The 13296-nt window shown below is 40.1% G+C and overlaps 2 protein-coding genes across 3 annotated transcripts; one reads left to right on the forward strand and one right to left on the reverse strand.

The window, feature by feature from the left end:
• The first annotated feature begins 1477 nt into the window (after positions 1-1477).
• Positions 1478-6194, forward strand: LOC146476625 (uncharacterized). Its single transcript, XM_085114303.1, has 2 exons — positions 1478-1610; positions 2958-6194. The coding sequence occupies exons 1-2, from the start codon at positions 1572-1574 to the stop codon at positions 5439-5441; spliced, it is 2523 nt and encodes an 840-aa protein (XP_084970429.1). The 5' UTR covers positions 1478-1571; the 3' UTR covers positions 5442-6194.
• Positions 6195-6367: 173 nt separating this feature from the next.
• On the reverse strand, positions 6368-12309 carry LOC146476626 (uncharacterized). Of its 2 annotated transcripts, none has more exons than XM_085114304.1 (7): positions 12225-12309; positions 10242-10391; positions 9439-9499; positions 8613-8752; positions 8123-8334; positions 7451-7597; positions 6368-6691 (listed from the first exon to the last, which is right to left on the reverse strand). In XM_085114304.1, exons 2-7 carry the CDS (start codon positions 10379-10381, stop codon positions 6483-6485), a joined length of 909 nt encoding a protein of 302 aa, XP_084970430.1. In that variant the 5' UTR covers positions 10382-10391; positions 12225-12309; the 3' UTR covers positions 6368-6482. The 2 variants fall into 2 exon arrangements, with proteins under 2 accessions (XP_084970430.1, XP_084970431.1); XM_085114305.1 differs by having other exon boundaries at positions 10242-10415; positions 12225-12308.
• Positions 12310-13296: the final 987 nt, after the last annotated feature.

A 13296-nucleotide genomic window follows, 5' to 3' on the forward strand; every position in this document is an offset into this window, starting at 1 on the left:
AATTTCCACCATTAGGTCTGAAAAACACTGGGCCGGGATGATGTCACAGGACTGCGCAAGAATGTAGCAGTTTGCGACGTTGATGATAAATCCGCCCGGTTTTTCTGCTCTGTGGCGGGCTGTGCTCTGACTCGTTGAAACTCATTCATCACACTTTTACGATCGAAACGAATAAACTTGGGCAAGATACTATGCGCTCTCTCATTGGCTAAAAGTAATTTACCATAACCGACTTTCTCTTTAAATGAAGGTTTAGAAATTCTTCCCATTTTCTAGTTGAATTCCTTATTGACAGATGTCTACTATGTATGGCACCCTAACGTTTTGTACGAAAACTACTGTCTTCACTAGTTTGACCACAAGTCAGTCCTATCACCTTTATCTTAAGCTATATCCATTTCGGTTTCCCTTTCTCAGCTTTAAATGGTGTAGGTGTGAGTAGAACGAGTTTAAAAATGGAAGAAGGTTCTGTCGTAAGCAACTCTCTGAACTAACATGTAGTTGTCGTTGATCAGCACAACCTCTAAGTTTGCCATGAGTGGCAATCGGTTTGCTCCGATCTAAATATTTTGTTTTGATTAAGTACACAGAAAATTCGCAAGTAATAAACTGTAATACCTTTTTGAAAAGAACTGGATTAAACCTGTCCTTACCTTTTATTTAGCTTGTCTCGAAGTGGTATTTGCATAACAGTCAAGTACCGCATTGTAATGAATATGACCTGAAAAGATTTCAAATTAACTGCGGTCTTTGTTGCTTGAGTTTACATTTAATGAGCCACGCTATGTCGGCATTTATGAAGTCAGTGGAAATTACAACTGAAAAGGAACTGATGTTGTTAACCACTTTAGTCTGCCTTGAATACTTGACCAGTATATAAGTGTTTGACGCTGAAAGATTCAACGGTGAAAATCGGCAGACTTCGCAGAGATTTTGATAAGGTGAAGTTGAAGAGAAGAGTTTTGCCGTCGCTTTGTCTCAACCACGCAGGTTTGTTGTAAACCGTCTGTTAGTTTTAAAGTAACTTTTGTCAGTCAGGTTTGAGGTGATACGGTTTTCTTAAATTAATATAAGAGCTGCCAATCTGAAAAGTTAGTACCTGATTGCTAATGCAGATCACACCGAAGCCCGGTCATTTGCCATTCTTATTAGTAAATAAACAGCAATTGTATTTGTAGTTACTCCACTCGTTATGCCTTTTCCCTATCGGTTTAAGATCAAGGCTTTCTTTTGTTTTATAAACTAACGTTATTTGACTGAAGCCCAAGAAACTTGACAGTTGTAGCGGTTATGTCACTGGAGTAAGTTTGAAGGTAACTGGTGGCAGTGATTTGATGCAAGAGAATGTTGTTATTGTCGTCGGGAAAAAACAAAACAATGCCCTCCCGCGAGTCAAGAACGACTTTATTAATGCCGAAAGCTGAAGCCTGTTTTCCTCTAATTCTGGCAGGTTCTCTTCGATCTTCTCAGTGAGTAAAATTCTAACCGCAAAAGAGAAAAGTGACTTGAAGCGTGAGGTAAAGGAAACGTCGCTGTCATAATTTAGAAGCGAGGTGTTATCTGCAAGCAAGATGTTAAAAAGAGTGAAAAGAAAGACAAGTAAACAACAAGTGAGTACACTATTGTGTAAGATTGTAAACACTTATAATTGTTAACTTACAACCAACCGAACTAATTTTGCCAAGTACTGAAAAGTAACTTCTTCAAACAGCCAAAAAAGCAGCTTTTGAAAACGTTTTCCAATAGTTTGGACACACAAGGAGCAGACCGAATAATGTCTGTATAATAAGAGGAAGAGTTTACGTGAACTCTCGTCCAACCGAGACTAGCCTGACCTCGAGCACAAAGAGCGTTTGCGTTGGGAGGCTAAGCCAAGAGCAGATAGACTGTATATACGTACAAATGAGGTGTCCAAAGAGACACTTCTCTCGGTTGCTTTAGGTTTGCAAATTCGTCAGCGTTGACAAATACAAATTGGTGTGCGTGAGTGTCCAATAAACAATTCGGTTCCCAACTTGTTATCATGTAAGGCTGTGCTTCAGTTATAGTAATGAATTTCCAACAACTAGCCTCGCGTTGTAGACACAGGTTCAATTCATGACTTTGGAACCAGGCACATGGAATATTGAGAATGTCAACAGAAATGTAACCCTCCACCCAAAAAAAATTGTTGTTCTTTGCCTTAAAAAAAAAATTCGATTCCTAATTAATTTAAGTTTCGGGCATTGAGAAGGTTGCTTCTTTAGTTATTCATATAATTGAGAAAATAATATCGTTGTATTTGCCTAAATTCAGGGCATTTACAAATCACTGGAAAATAAATAAAAGTTTCCAAGGCGACAAGAAAAAAAGCAGTACTTTAAACCAAAATATATTTTCGTCAGTAAATGTTCTCTGCACCTTGAAAACTCAAACTATGTCAATACAACGATAAGAAAACAGTTCTATTGTTCATGAAACCTGTCAAAATTGAAATTTTTCTCTTCACAGAAATGCCAGAAAATACCCTCGCTAAATGAATTGAATGAATTTATTTCACTCGGCAGAAAATTTCTGCAGTCAGAGCGAACCCAAGAAGATAAAAACAGGACTGTAGAAACCGTATTTCTAGATTTTTATTTAGTCCAGAGAAGAGTAGATTATTGATTGAGATCCTACATTGAAAATTAAAGCTGTTAATGAACTTCAATGTGGATCATCTTTAAAAGTGTAAATTACATCTGATTCTGTGGTTAAGACAATTTTCGATAATTACTGAGAAAATCGACGTGCTAATGGAAAAACTTCACAGCATTATAAACAACACGCCATTGACCAATTGTACGTAGCCATTTTCACAAAGGGTAGCGCTACCGTAAATGAGTTGTATTGTTGTTAAACCATTTGTGTAAGGAATAAACACCTCGCCAAAGGTTCCAAATAGTTGTAATAATTACTGTTGTTTTCTGTATTCACAGAGCGGAGAGAAAGCTGAAGATTTCAGTCTTAATTCAGGAAAGAAAGAAACTCCTTCTGAAGTTGAGCTCTTGCAGCAAGTAACTGCAGATTTGAAAGCACAATTGAGATCGCTGAAGGAACAACTGGAACTAGAAAAGAAAACATCGAGCGATGTGAAAAGTTTGAAAACACAGCAAGTTTGCACTCTCACCTTTAAACTGGCGAATGCAGTGAGGCAGCGTGAAAGAGCTGAGGAGGAACTGGCGAAGATAAGAAAGGAAATGGAAGAGCTCAAAGAAGTCGTGAAATCACAGGAAGAGGAATTGAAAGGCAAGGATGTAGAAAAAGTGGAGTGCGATAGAGAGGTTGGGCAAGGGGCACAAGACGAAAGCATCGAACAAGAAATAAAGGAATTGGAAGTTGAAGACGTTGAAGAAGTATTTGAAGTAAAGGGCGATAAAAGTAAAGAGAGTGAAAAGCTGAAAAGTGTTGAGTTGATAAGCGATGTTGAGTATTCGGCAGGAGAGGAGGATGTCCAGCAACAGATTCACAAAACTGACGAACTTAAAGAGGTAATAGAAATGGAGGATAAAGAAACGGCTGAGGAGCTGTTAATCGAGATTGAGCAAGAGATGCTAGATAAGGATGAAGCACAACTTCTGTTTCCCAAAGAAATGGCTGATAATAACGGAATTGCGTATCCTAGCGACGGAAAAGATTGTAGCAGTTCAGTGACTGAGTCACCAATAAATGAAAATGATTGCTTGTATTTGGAACGGGTACAAAACGATTGCGATAAGCTATTGGTTGTCAACAGTTTGCTAGAGAACTCGCCTCAAGAAGAAACACTCTTAAGCTTCGTTCCTCCTACAGAAATTTCACCACTGTCCTCACCGGAGCTGAGTGCACTTGAGTCTTGGAAAGGAAATTCATCCATCCAGGACAATCGAGAAGAAAGCTTTCATATCAACGATTTTCAGAATTCATCATCTGAAAAATGTGTTTCTAGTCTTGCAACTTCTTTTGAAACCTGTGAGGATTACACAGAGGAAAAAGAAGAATTGATACCAAATTTTAATACCCAAGGCGATATTTTTTCGTTAGATGAAAGCTATCATAGAGGCTCAAATGTGGATTATAGGCCAACAAATTACACTGAGAAGAAAGACAAGATATCGGAGAGGGGAGATCCACGTTTAGCGCGCAAAAATAGAAGAGTGCGTTTGCAAAACAGTGATGACCACGACTCGTCCTCGCCCTCCCCACCCACGTCTCCTGGTTTGGCGTCTTCTGGTTATGTGTCAAATGGCACGGATGATAAGCTTGCAAATTTACTGATGCGTCATGGTATGTCTGAAAATCAAAGCGTGGCACTGCACCCTGAGAACTATCGCCAAGCACAAGAAGCGAGTCCAAAGAGATTTCTGTGCGAGAAAGATGACGTCACCTACGAAAGTGAAAAGATGCAGGACAAGGGAGCTTTTGAGGATTTCATCGCAAAAGACCTTACAACACATGTGGAAGAAAGAAGCAGGACTCTTAAGGCTAATGTACCTGGAGCAGATAAAGACATTAGAAAAAGCCAAGAAAAACAAACTGATTTATCGGCTCAAAATATGAGCGAGGAAGTCGAAGATTTGAAGCAAAAGCTGACGAGAGCTTTGAAGGAGATTGAAGAACTGCGACTCGAGAATAAAGAAATGAAAAACGAAATCACGAAACTCTCAAACACCGCAGAAGAAAATGCCTTCCTCGTGAAAACAACGCAATTCACAGATCGGCTTCTGAGGGAGATGAGAGAAAGAGAGTCAAGGGTGCAGCTTGCAAGGACGCGTTCGTCTGTGGTGAATTATGGATTGGACGCTGATTTTAGCTATTCAGGAAACGTAGAAGAGTCGGATCAGATGACGACACACAGAGACGTCCGAAGGAGCGAGGATTTTCTGAATCGATCCGCGCGGAGTAAAGGTTCTTTACCACTTAAAACTATCGGAGAAAAACTGAAAGAAATTACAAGATCAGTTGAAAACATGGCGGCTATGGATCCTGACCTAGGCGGGACGTTGCCGGCGACCTCCGAGTGCGATTTCTTAGATGATAACAAGCAGTTATCTCCAAACCTTAACAATCGGTTTGAAGAGGAGGAACAGTTGATAATTCCATCTCATTCCTCTGAAAGAGTAGCTGCTGAAAGCACAAGTTTCAGGCTTGAGATGCCGAAAGAAAATTCACGAAGTGGTTATACCTCAGTGGAAAAACTCGGGGAAGACGGATGTCATTCCCCAAAAGACAATGGACAACAATTAACTGAGAGAGATTGCGCTTGGAAAGACAAAACTTTCCATCTTGATAGTCATGCACAAGAACTGAGTGGTTTTGAGAACTGCCGGAACGACGATCCTCGAGATTATGTCCAGCGGTATGTTGTTCGATCGTCTGATTATATTGCAAAGTTACGAGACTTGAAACCAGAAGAACTTGCTTTCTATTCTAAGTTTCGTTAAACTCGAGCTTATGCTTTCGTTAACTGTTCGAGGCATTTAGATAGTCAAGTCACCGGAGACCATAGTCAGGGTATTAGCATCGTCGATTTATCAATATCTCATATACAGTTTCGTTCCCAGGCATACTCGCTAAGCTCAAACCGATCAGCTCAATGGGTGACGTCACCCTTCAGCCGCGCGACGAGGACGACTGGGAACTAGGCCAGATCATACATGAGGAATAATATAGAGCTGTACCATATTCGTCCCCTGAATAGGTTTCTTTTAGAACAAAATGTCGTCAGTAAAACAAAGCAGAAACTACTAATCAAACGTACAGCAGGGCTGGAGCTAATAATTAAACTATAGAAATTTCTGTGACCCGCAAAAATGTGAAGTGCTGCTTCCCTCCAGGCTGCCTAATTACTAGCTCCTTGCCAGTTGTTAACATAAGTGGTGAAGCTATCTACTGGGTCAATAACGCCCCGTTCGGACTTGGTGCCGGGTTTGGTTCTTGGGCACGGGTACTAGTCTGAAAATAACTTTTCTTTGGTGCCCGAGCAAAAGCTCGACATCATGTGCGGGCATGCGCTCTCTCTACCTCAAGCGGCTTTATTCCGGTCCTTGGCATGGGTTATGATCTGAATAGGATTTTTTCATTTCCCGCTCTTTCCCCAGAGCACCAAGGAGTCTGAACAACGACCTTTTTAGTGCCCGAGCACAGCGCCCTGCCCTGGGCACCAGTCTAAATAGGGCCTAAGGCCAGGGGGAGGTATTCACCATAAGTAGCCACGTAATATTCAAGACGATAACGTTATTTTTAAAATTAATATGCAGTTTTTTTGTATGTTCACTTCAGCTACTCGATTGTTAGAAGTACAGTGAGTTGACAACGTAAGTTTTCTCCTCAAGGAAGAATAGCCAGTCTAAGAAACCATGTGTAATAATATAACTTCTCAGTTGAACTTTATTGTTAATTGGTGTCTTGATAAGTCTAAACCTCTAGCCGAAGTCTTTTATTACATTTTACGTTACAGTAAAGACAACTGAAGCCGCAAAACTCTAATCCAAAATCCAGACACAGTCTTCGGAGTAGCTCGATACTCCAGTAAGTTTTCCATTCCTTATTGCCAGGTACTTCTTTCCATAGTTTGCAAACAGCACCACGGCTCTCTGGCCGTCAGTGGACTGGTCATCAGCTTTTAGGATCCATTCCTCCGCGCCATAGTGCTGACCCTTGGTGTAGATGTAATCACCACTGGGGTCATAACCTGTGAATATCACATAGAAAGTTATCTAAGGGATATCCTAGGGAGACAAAAATTTATCTTACAAAGATCACGTTTGCCACCGGAGATCTTTTATGTTTTGCCTGCGCGTAGGCGCGTAGACGTCTCCTCAGTTTCCTTTGAGCGGAAAGAAGACCTTGGGCGCAAGCTACGCTATTAGAGATAAAGTTACAATTTTTATATTTTATGCATATGAAAGAGGTAATTTGGTGTATGAAAGGGTGTGTGATTGAACCCCTCAGGGCGGAACCTCCCAGTGTGAAATTTTGTTGAGCCCCCTTCCGGGGATGACGCTTCATATCAGTAATTGTCTTGCCTCGTTTTATTGTCAAATCTACTGTGTCGATGTTGTGTCATACTAAGTCTCAGTTATTGTCATGTTCTTTATGTCGCAATTTGAATGAAATTTGGTATATGGCGCAGCACTGCACTAGACCTGCACCTGAGGGAGGGGACCCTCAACTTTGTTGAGCTCATCCTCTCTTGGTTGAGTACCCCTCCGGGTGATGCTTCATGTGCCATCATCTTGTGCCCTTCTATCGTCAAACCTACTGTATCGTTGTAAACCACACCAAGTCTATATCATTTTTATATTCGCTGTGCAGCACTGCACCTGAAAGTGGAGACTTCCCGCCAGGACAATAGAAGCACACAAATTAGCTATAACTAGTACCTTTTCAAGTCTACATTTGCGGCAGCTAAACCACCAATAAGCCTATTATAACGAAACAGTTTCGTTACCCAAGTATCCATTGGTTGCATAGTTCTTGAAGAAATGAATCTCGCTTTTGCTTTGCTTCTCTTCAACCCAATAGCTCGTGTCTTCAGCCTCGTCTCTCATAACCAAAGTACTTCGGTTGTCACTGGCGGGGTGGAACTTAACTTGGCCTAAAAGTCAAAGGTCAAAGTGAAAGAACGGAAAGAGTTAATTCAGTGTATTCATACATGACGGGTGTTTAGAACCACCTTGTGCGATGTTCAGGTTTGACCATACAATTTAACGCAGTTCCTTCGTCCGGACGTTATGAATATAAAAGCAAAAACGTCATTTAACTTATTACATACACTTAGCTATGATTCAGTACAACCTGTACCGGCTAGTTTAAAGGCATACCAATAAACTCATAGTACTTACAGGGTAAAATTAGCAACTATAAATTTACAAGATGCGTGTTATGTTAAAATCGCTGATGTGTTTGTCAAAAGGTTTATAATTGGCGTTCTACTAAGCTTGTATTTAGTAGGGTAATTCAGAGTTTTGGCACCAATTAGCGTCAGGGCTTAAGTCTATACCTGGTCGGGGCTTCCACGGAATTTAGGGAGAGGACCCCTGATAAAACTGTCTTGGGCTTGAGATACATTGTACATGTTCAAGACTCAGATATGCAATAGACAAGTAAAGAATTCCTTTACCTGATTCCGCCAAAAACTTTCCAGTGAGTTTGTGTAAGAAGGCCCTCCCAGGTTTCTTCTGAATGTCTACCTTAGGTACCGGTGCAGAGGGAGCTTCTTCAGGCATGTCAGATTCACTCAGCATTATTGCACTTTCCTCCACATCCGAATCCAACGCGTTAACAATCTCCTTCGTCAGGGATGTTAAAGAATTCTCAAATACAGTTCCATCTCTAATTGGGAAAAAAAAATAATAACACCAAATGGCCAGGAGAACTGGCAGCCTTCTTTGCAGAGCGTTCTCCAAAAAAAAAAAAGTTCTATTTCTTCAAAAAAAGCTCTACTGGACCCTTATAATCTGCAGCTGCATTGCTTTTTGGGTTGGGAACGTTGTTCTGTTGTTCGTTCTTTTCCGGTCCTCTCGACCAACCGTGTAAGGATTGTAACCATTTCTGATTGGCCTGATTGCAAGCTTGCCCTTCTAACTAAAGCAGAAAAAATTCTTCTATACCTAAAGTCGATCCACAACAGACCAGCGGTGATGATACCAAGCCAGCCTTGTGCCTTAAACCCCTTCTCACACATGACAGGCACTATGTTTTTGGACTGAGCGTCGGCGTAGTTGAGTTCCTTTTTGCAGTTTCTTGAACCCTGAAAATGAAAGGTAGGTACCAATCAACTAGCAGTTATATTGATGGCAAGCACATCACTATTAACGCTCACGCTTATGCAGTCGATTTCCTTTGATCGTCGGCACTTGTCGACCAGACAATCCTCTCGTTCCCAGGGTCTTTGACAGGAAAGACCGTGGAATTGACCATGTGGAACTGAAAAAAATCGGGGCTTGGAAAAAAGCGTCGACGTTCTGTCAATTCCCTGTTTCTACAATCGTGGACAAAACGTGAATGCGAATTTTGCGCAATTATTTCAATCTCAGTTAAGGAAAACACCATCTGGAGAGTAGCAAAGCTTCACTCTCCCCTCCCTATTACTCAATTTTGCTTTGAAGGCTGGACGAGGGGCTGAGTTGTTGATGTATCACTGTAGTGGTTGAATTTATAGATCGACGAAATGTTTCTTAACACGATTGTAGTCCCTCTGAGAATGTTTATGTTATTGATAGACTTTCGCTTAATCACTGACCCCCTTCTCCTTAAGCTGGAGGGATTACAGTGACATTGGCATTGTCGATTATTTTCGAGGGCTGGCCCAAATTGATGACCGAAGTGGGTAGCTTCTCGGGATAAAGGAGGCCTTGTGAAGGCAACAAAAAACCCTAACAAACAAACAAAACATAAACAACAACAACAACAACAAACAAATTGAAAGTAACTTACGGAATAATCGCTAGTCATAAAGCAGCAAATGACTGCGGCGTTATCCACTCCATAAGCCATACTAAATGAAGTCAACACAAAAGAGGCAATTAGACCTCGGTAAGGCCTAGCTAGTGACCGTATATTCAAATAGGAAAAATATAGCGTGGAGACGAAAGTGTCACCCACCATTTGATTCCGTTTGACTTCGCACAACAGTACGTGGGGTAATGGAAAATTAGTCCTCCGATTGGGTGCTCTTTCATCCTCTTTAAGGGAATGGCCAGAGAACTTTAATTGGGTCAACCCTACACCTAGGCCCGGTTGTTCGAAAGCCGATTAACGCTAATCCACGATTAAAAGTTCACCAAGGTTTACAGCTCCCTCGCTAAGAAGGTTCTTAAAAGCTAATTGTAAGCTATTGGTAAGGAAAAGTTTTTGTCAAACTGAGGAACAAAAGTCTTTTGGCAAAACTTTATTAATTAGCAATTAAACTCGAATCAAAGTTCACGTTAACCCAGGATTAGCTCAATCGAGCTTTTAACAACTGAGCCCTGATGTCTAGAGAACAACGTGGTTTGCGCTTTTGGAAGGACGTTATAATGCAGTTCGACTTTCCAACAGAAGAGAGAGCTTGGGACAATTAATAATGATGACGATGATAATGATAAGGACAATAATGCTAAGAATGATCGTAAAAATACGATGACGATGACGATGATGATGATGATGATGGTCATGGTGAATGACAGTTTCACCTTCAATTGTTTCTTGTCGTAAGTTTGACTGGCAGTAGTCTGCAACTGCCTTACTCCTCAACCCACCTGTCATTTATATTTCCTGTAATTCCCCCGTGTGTATCCATCCAGGCGTTGATGCCGAGATGACGCAATCCTTGGTAAACATTCTCCACTAGTTGCTGAGTGTTCCACTGGTATGACAACATCACGTGATGTGTCGCCATGGCTACCACGCTGCGACAAGAAACAGTACTATAACTATAATTCAAGGAGACGTTCACCAAGTCAAAGAGGTAAAGTTTGATCGGGAACTGTTTTTTCAGTATTTGTTCCTTATATTATTTTTAAAAGTATCTCTCATATACGGGGATATCTTCCAACATTTCCTACATTTTCTAATATCTCAATAAAGCTCAGTGTCATTTCTTTGTTTACTTAAAAGTAGGTGGTGGTCAACTAGAAAGCCTTTGCTACTTTGACCACCACTCACATTTTATAATTTGTACTGTATTTATTTTTATCTTGTAATCGTCTGTTGTAATACTTTTCTTTCTATGTTAATGTTGTGAAAATAGTGTGAAATAAATGAACCATGAACCATGAACCAATAAGGCAACAACAACAACAACAAAAAAAAGACTCCAAAAGTTCTCGCGTGAATTTGCTACCATGGAGATACAATGCACTACTTAGTTATGACCCTGGTCAAAAGAAAAGAGTCATGGGTTTAGGTGATATGTTTCAGTTTGAAATGGCGTCTTCTCTACATGAAAAAAAAAAAAAAAAAAAAAAAAAAAAAACGGCTGATTTTTTTCAGAAGCCAAAGGGCTACCTGAAATCACTCGGGCCAGTGAAGCTCGACTTCTTTTGCAAGGAAGCAAGGAAGACATGGGTATGAATGATGTAGGGACCTTTAGCGTTTGTCCATAATATACTTTGAATGTGTTTACCAATAGTTCCGGCCCTAAAAATGATATATGGCGTTTACGAAATCTCGTCCGTCTGATAGGGTTGATACGCTTGACATATTCCCATCAAAATATTGTTGGACCTAATCATTAGCTTCTAATGGGTTTGCACGGAAATACAAAACGTCCGTAATAGCTGTTTTGTTAGGCTTTATAACAATACAGTTAGTCTCCGATTTGCATTATTCTGACGAAAATTTACATATTAATTTTATGATCGAAGATCCGGAAACTACAAAATACAACCTTTTTGTAATTATCTTGCTCTGTTTTTCTACTTCATTTCATTTCTTTCTTGAGCTACCTTTAACAAAATTTCACAGAAAACCGTTTTTCTTCTTTCATCAAGGAATATTTAAAGCTCCATCTGAAATATTCCGCATTGTTTCACAAGCGGATTATTTAATTTGAGTTCAGTTCCCAAGAGTTATTCCACTGCTGATCGAAAGAATTAATTTATCCAATGTATCAGTTAAGACACTTTTCGTTGAAATGGAAGCTTTTTGTGCTGATTTATCCATTGACAAGTCTGTGTCTGGCTATTTTTCGTGAATGACGTTGCCATACGTAAATCAAATTTCGTATACAAGCGTGAAGACGACTACTACTCGAGACTCCAAGAGTCTCTTTGCTCTCATACTGCATGAAAGATGTTTACAATACATTTTTTTCCGTAGCAAAAGTTTGTGGTGCCTTATTACTTCAAATCTACCGGATATCTTGATTGTAAAACATTGTACCATTTGATAAAATTTCCTTATAGAAGTTAAACTCATCTGATGTGTAAACTCGATCAACTTAGCTTCCATTTTAATATTCTGATGTTTTGCTAAGAGTCCTCCTTCGGCAATTTACCTATAAAACTTCGTATACATAAATATATCGCATCCAGAGTTAAAAATTTCTTACAGGGCATAATGATAAGGTGGGCAACCGCTTCATTCAACTCGTGGTCCTCGGAATTAAATATTCGCTCCCGTATATAGCTGAAATAACGCCAAATATTACTATATAAACGGCTTCCTTGCTATAGCAACAAGCGTATGTATTTACTGCAAGATACGACACACTAATAGCCATCTTTAAATGGTCAGTTTACCTTCGTATTTGCACAGATCTTCAAAATGCTGACGGCCGATCGAAACGTGAAACAAGTACCTAGTAAAGTACGCCTTCTCCACTGATAGTAGTTTGATTTAAAACAAAAGATTCCATAAAATTGATTGGTTGAGAACTTGTTGAACCTATCATGCAGAACAGTTTATTGACGCAAGGAGCTAAAAGATTTATAAGGCGCGCAGAATGAAAACACAATAAAATAGATACTAAATACGTTCTCTGTGATTTATTCCTTCTAGTTTGCCATTCGCTCACTTCTCAGATAAAACCGAGGGAAAAAAACTGCGCGCAGGCTAAGGATACTTGAAAACAAAAACATACTCCAAGCAGGCATGAAGGCAATATATATGCATTATTGACCAAGCGTGAGGTCAAGATGGCTGGATATTGGCCAAGTTCTTTTTTTGCGTTTTTATGGACCTCAAATTCGTCTCGGTCAGAACAGAACAACGAGAAAATCGAAGAAAAGATTGTATTGTTGCTCGGGATTAAGGTGGCGGTTCACCTGAAAGCTGTTTTCATGCCGCTTAAAATCGGTCAAATGGAAATATCTTGTTTGCATTTCAAGCTATATAAAAACCCTCCATTCATAACACAAATCAATGATTTGGGGTGTTTCATGAATTTTTGGGTGATTTTTAGGTATATTTGGAAGGAAATAATTTTTCTTGAAGGATTGGTAAAATTAAAAGAAATAGGAAATGTTGAAGATTTAGTGAAGTTTTAAAATTAGAATTTGTAGTCATACCAAGTTAGTCCACTAGCAACCTGGTGTGCTCTTGCGTGGTTATCGACTGTCTGTTAGTGTTCCAAAAATCATTTTCTTTCTTCTATCCATTCTTAAAACCTCTTCAAATTTCACTCAAATTCAGGTAGAGCCCCACCTTAAACTTTCGATGCCAAGCGGACGGGCAACGAGTAATCCCGAGCGGGCAAGATAGCTCCATCTTGCCCGCTCGGGTAGCCAATCACAGCGCAGGATTTGACTCGCTCGCGGAGCCAGCCATATAATAAAAGGAAGAAAAGGTTTTTCCCAGGGCTATGCCAACCTT

The sequence above is a fragment of the Pavona decussata genome, unplaced genomic scaffold (genome assembly GCF_977016875.1).
Source record: "Pavona decussata unplaced genomic scaffold, jaPavDecu1.1 SCAFFOLD_76, whole genome shotgun sequence".
NCBI classification, from domain to species: Eukaryota; Metazoa; Cnidaria; class Anthozoa; order Scleractinia; family Agariciidae; genus Pavona; species Pavona decussata.

Coding starts and splice junctions, on each gene's coding strand:
- LOC146476625 (XM_085114303.1), top strand. CDS start 1,572: ATGTTAAAAAGAGTGAAAAGAAAGACAAGTAAACAACAA. Junction 1,611..2,957: donor GAAAGACAAGTAAACAACAA/GTGAGTACACTA, acceptor CTGTATTCACAG/AGCGGAGAGAAAGCTGAAGA.
- LOC146476626 (XM_085114304.1), bottom strand. CDS start 10,381: ATGGCGACACATCACGTGATGTTGTCATACCAGTGGAACACTCAGCAA. Junction 9,500..10,241: donor ACAGGAAATATAAATGACAG/GTGGGTTGAGGA, acceptor GACTTCATTTAG/TATGGCTTATGGAGTGGATA. Junction 8,335..8,612: donor CTGTTGTGGATCGACTTTAG/GTATAGAAGAAT, acceptor TTTCCCAATTAG/AGATGGAACTGTATTTGAGA.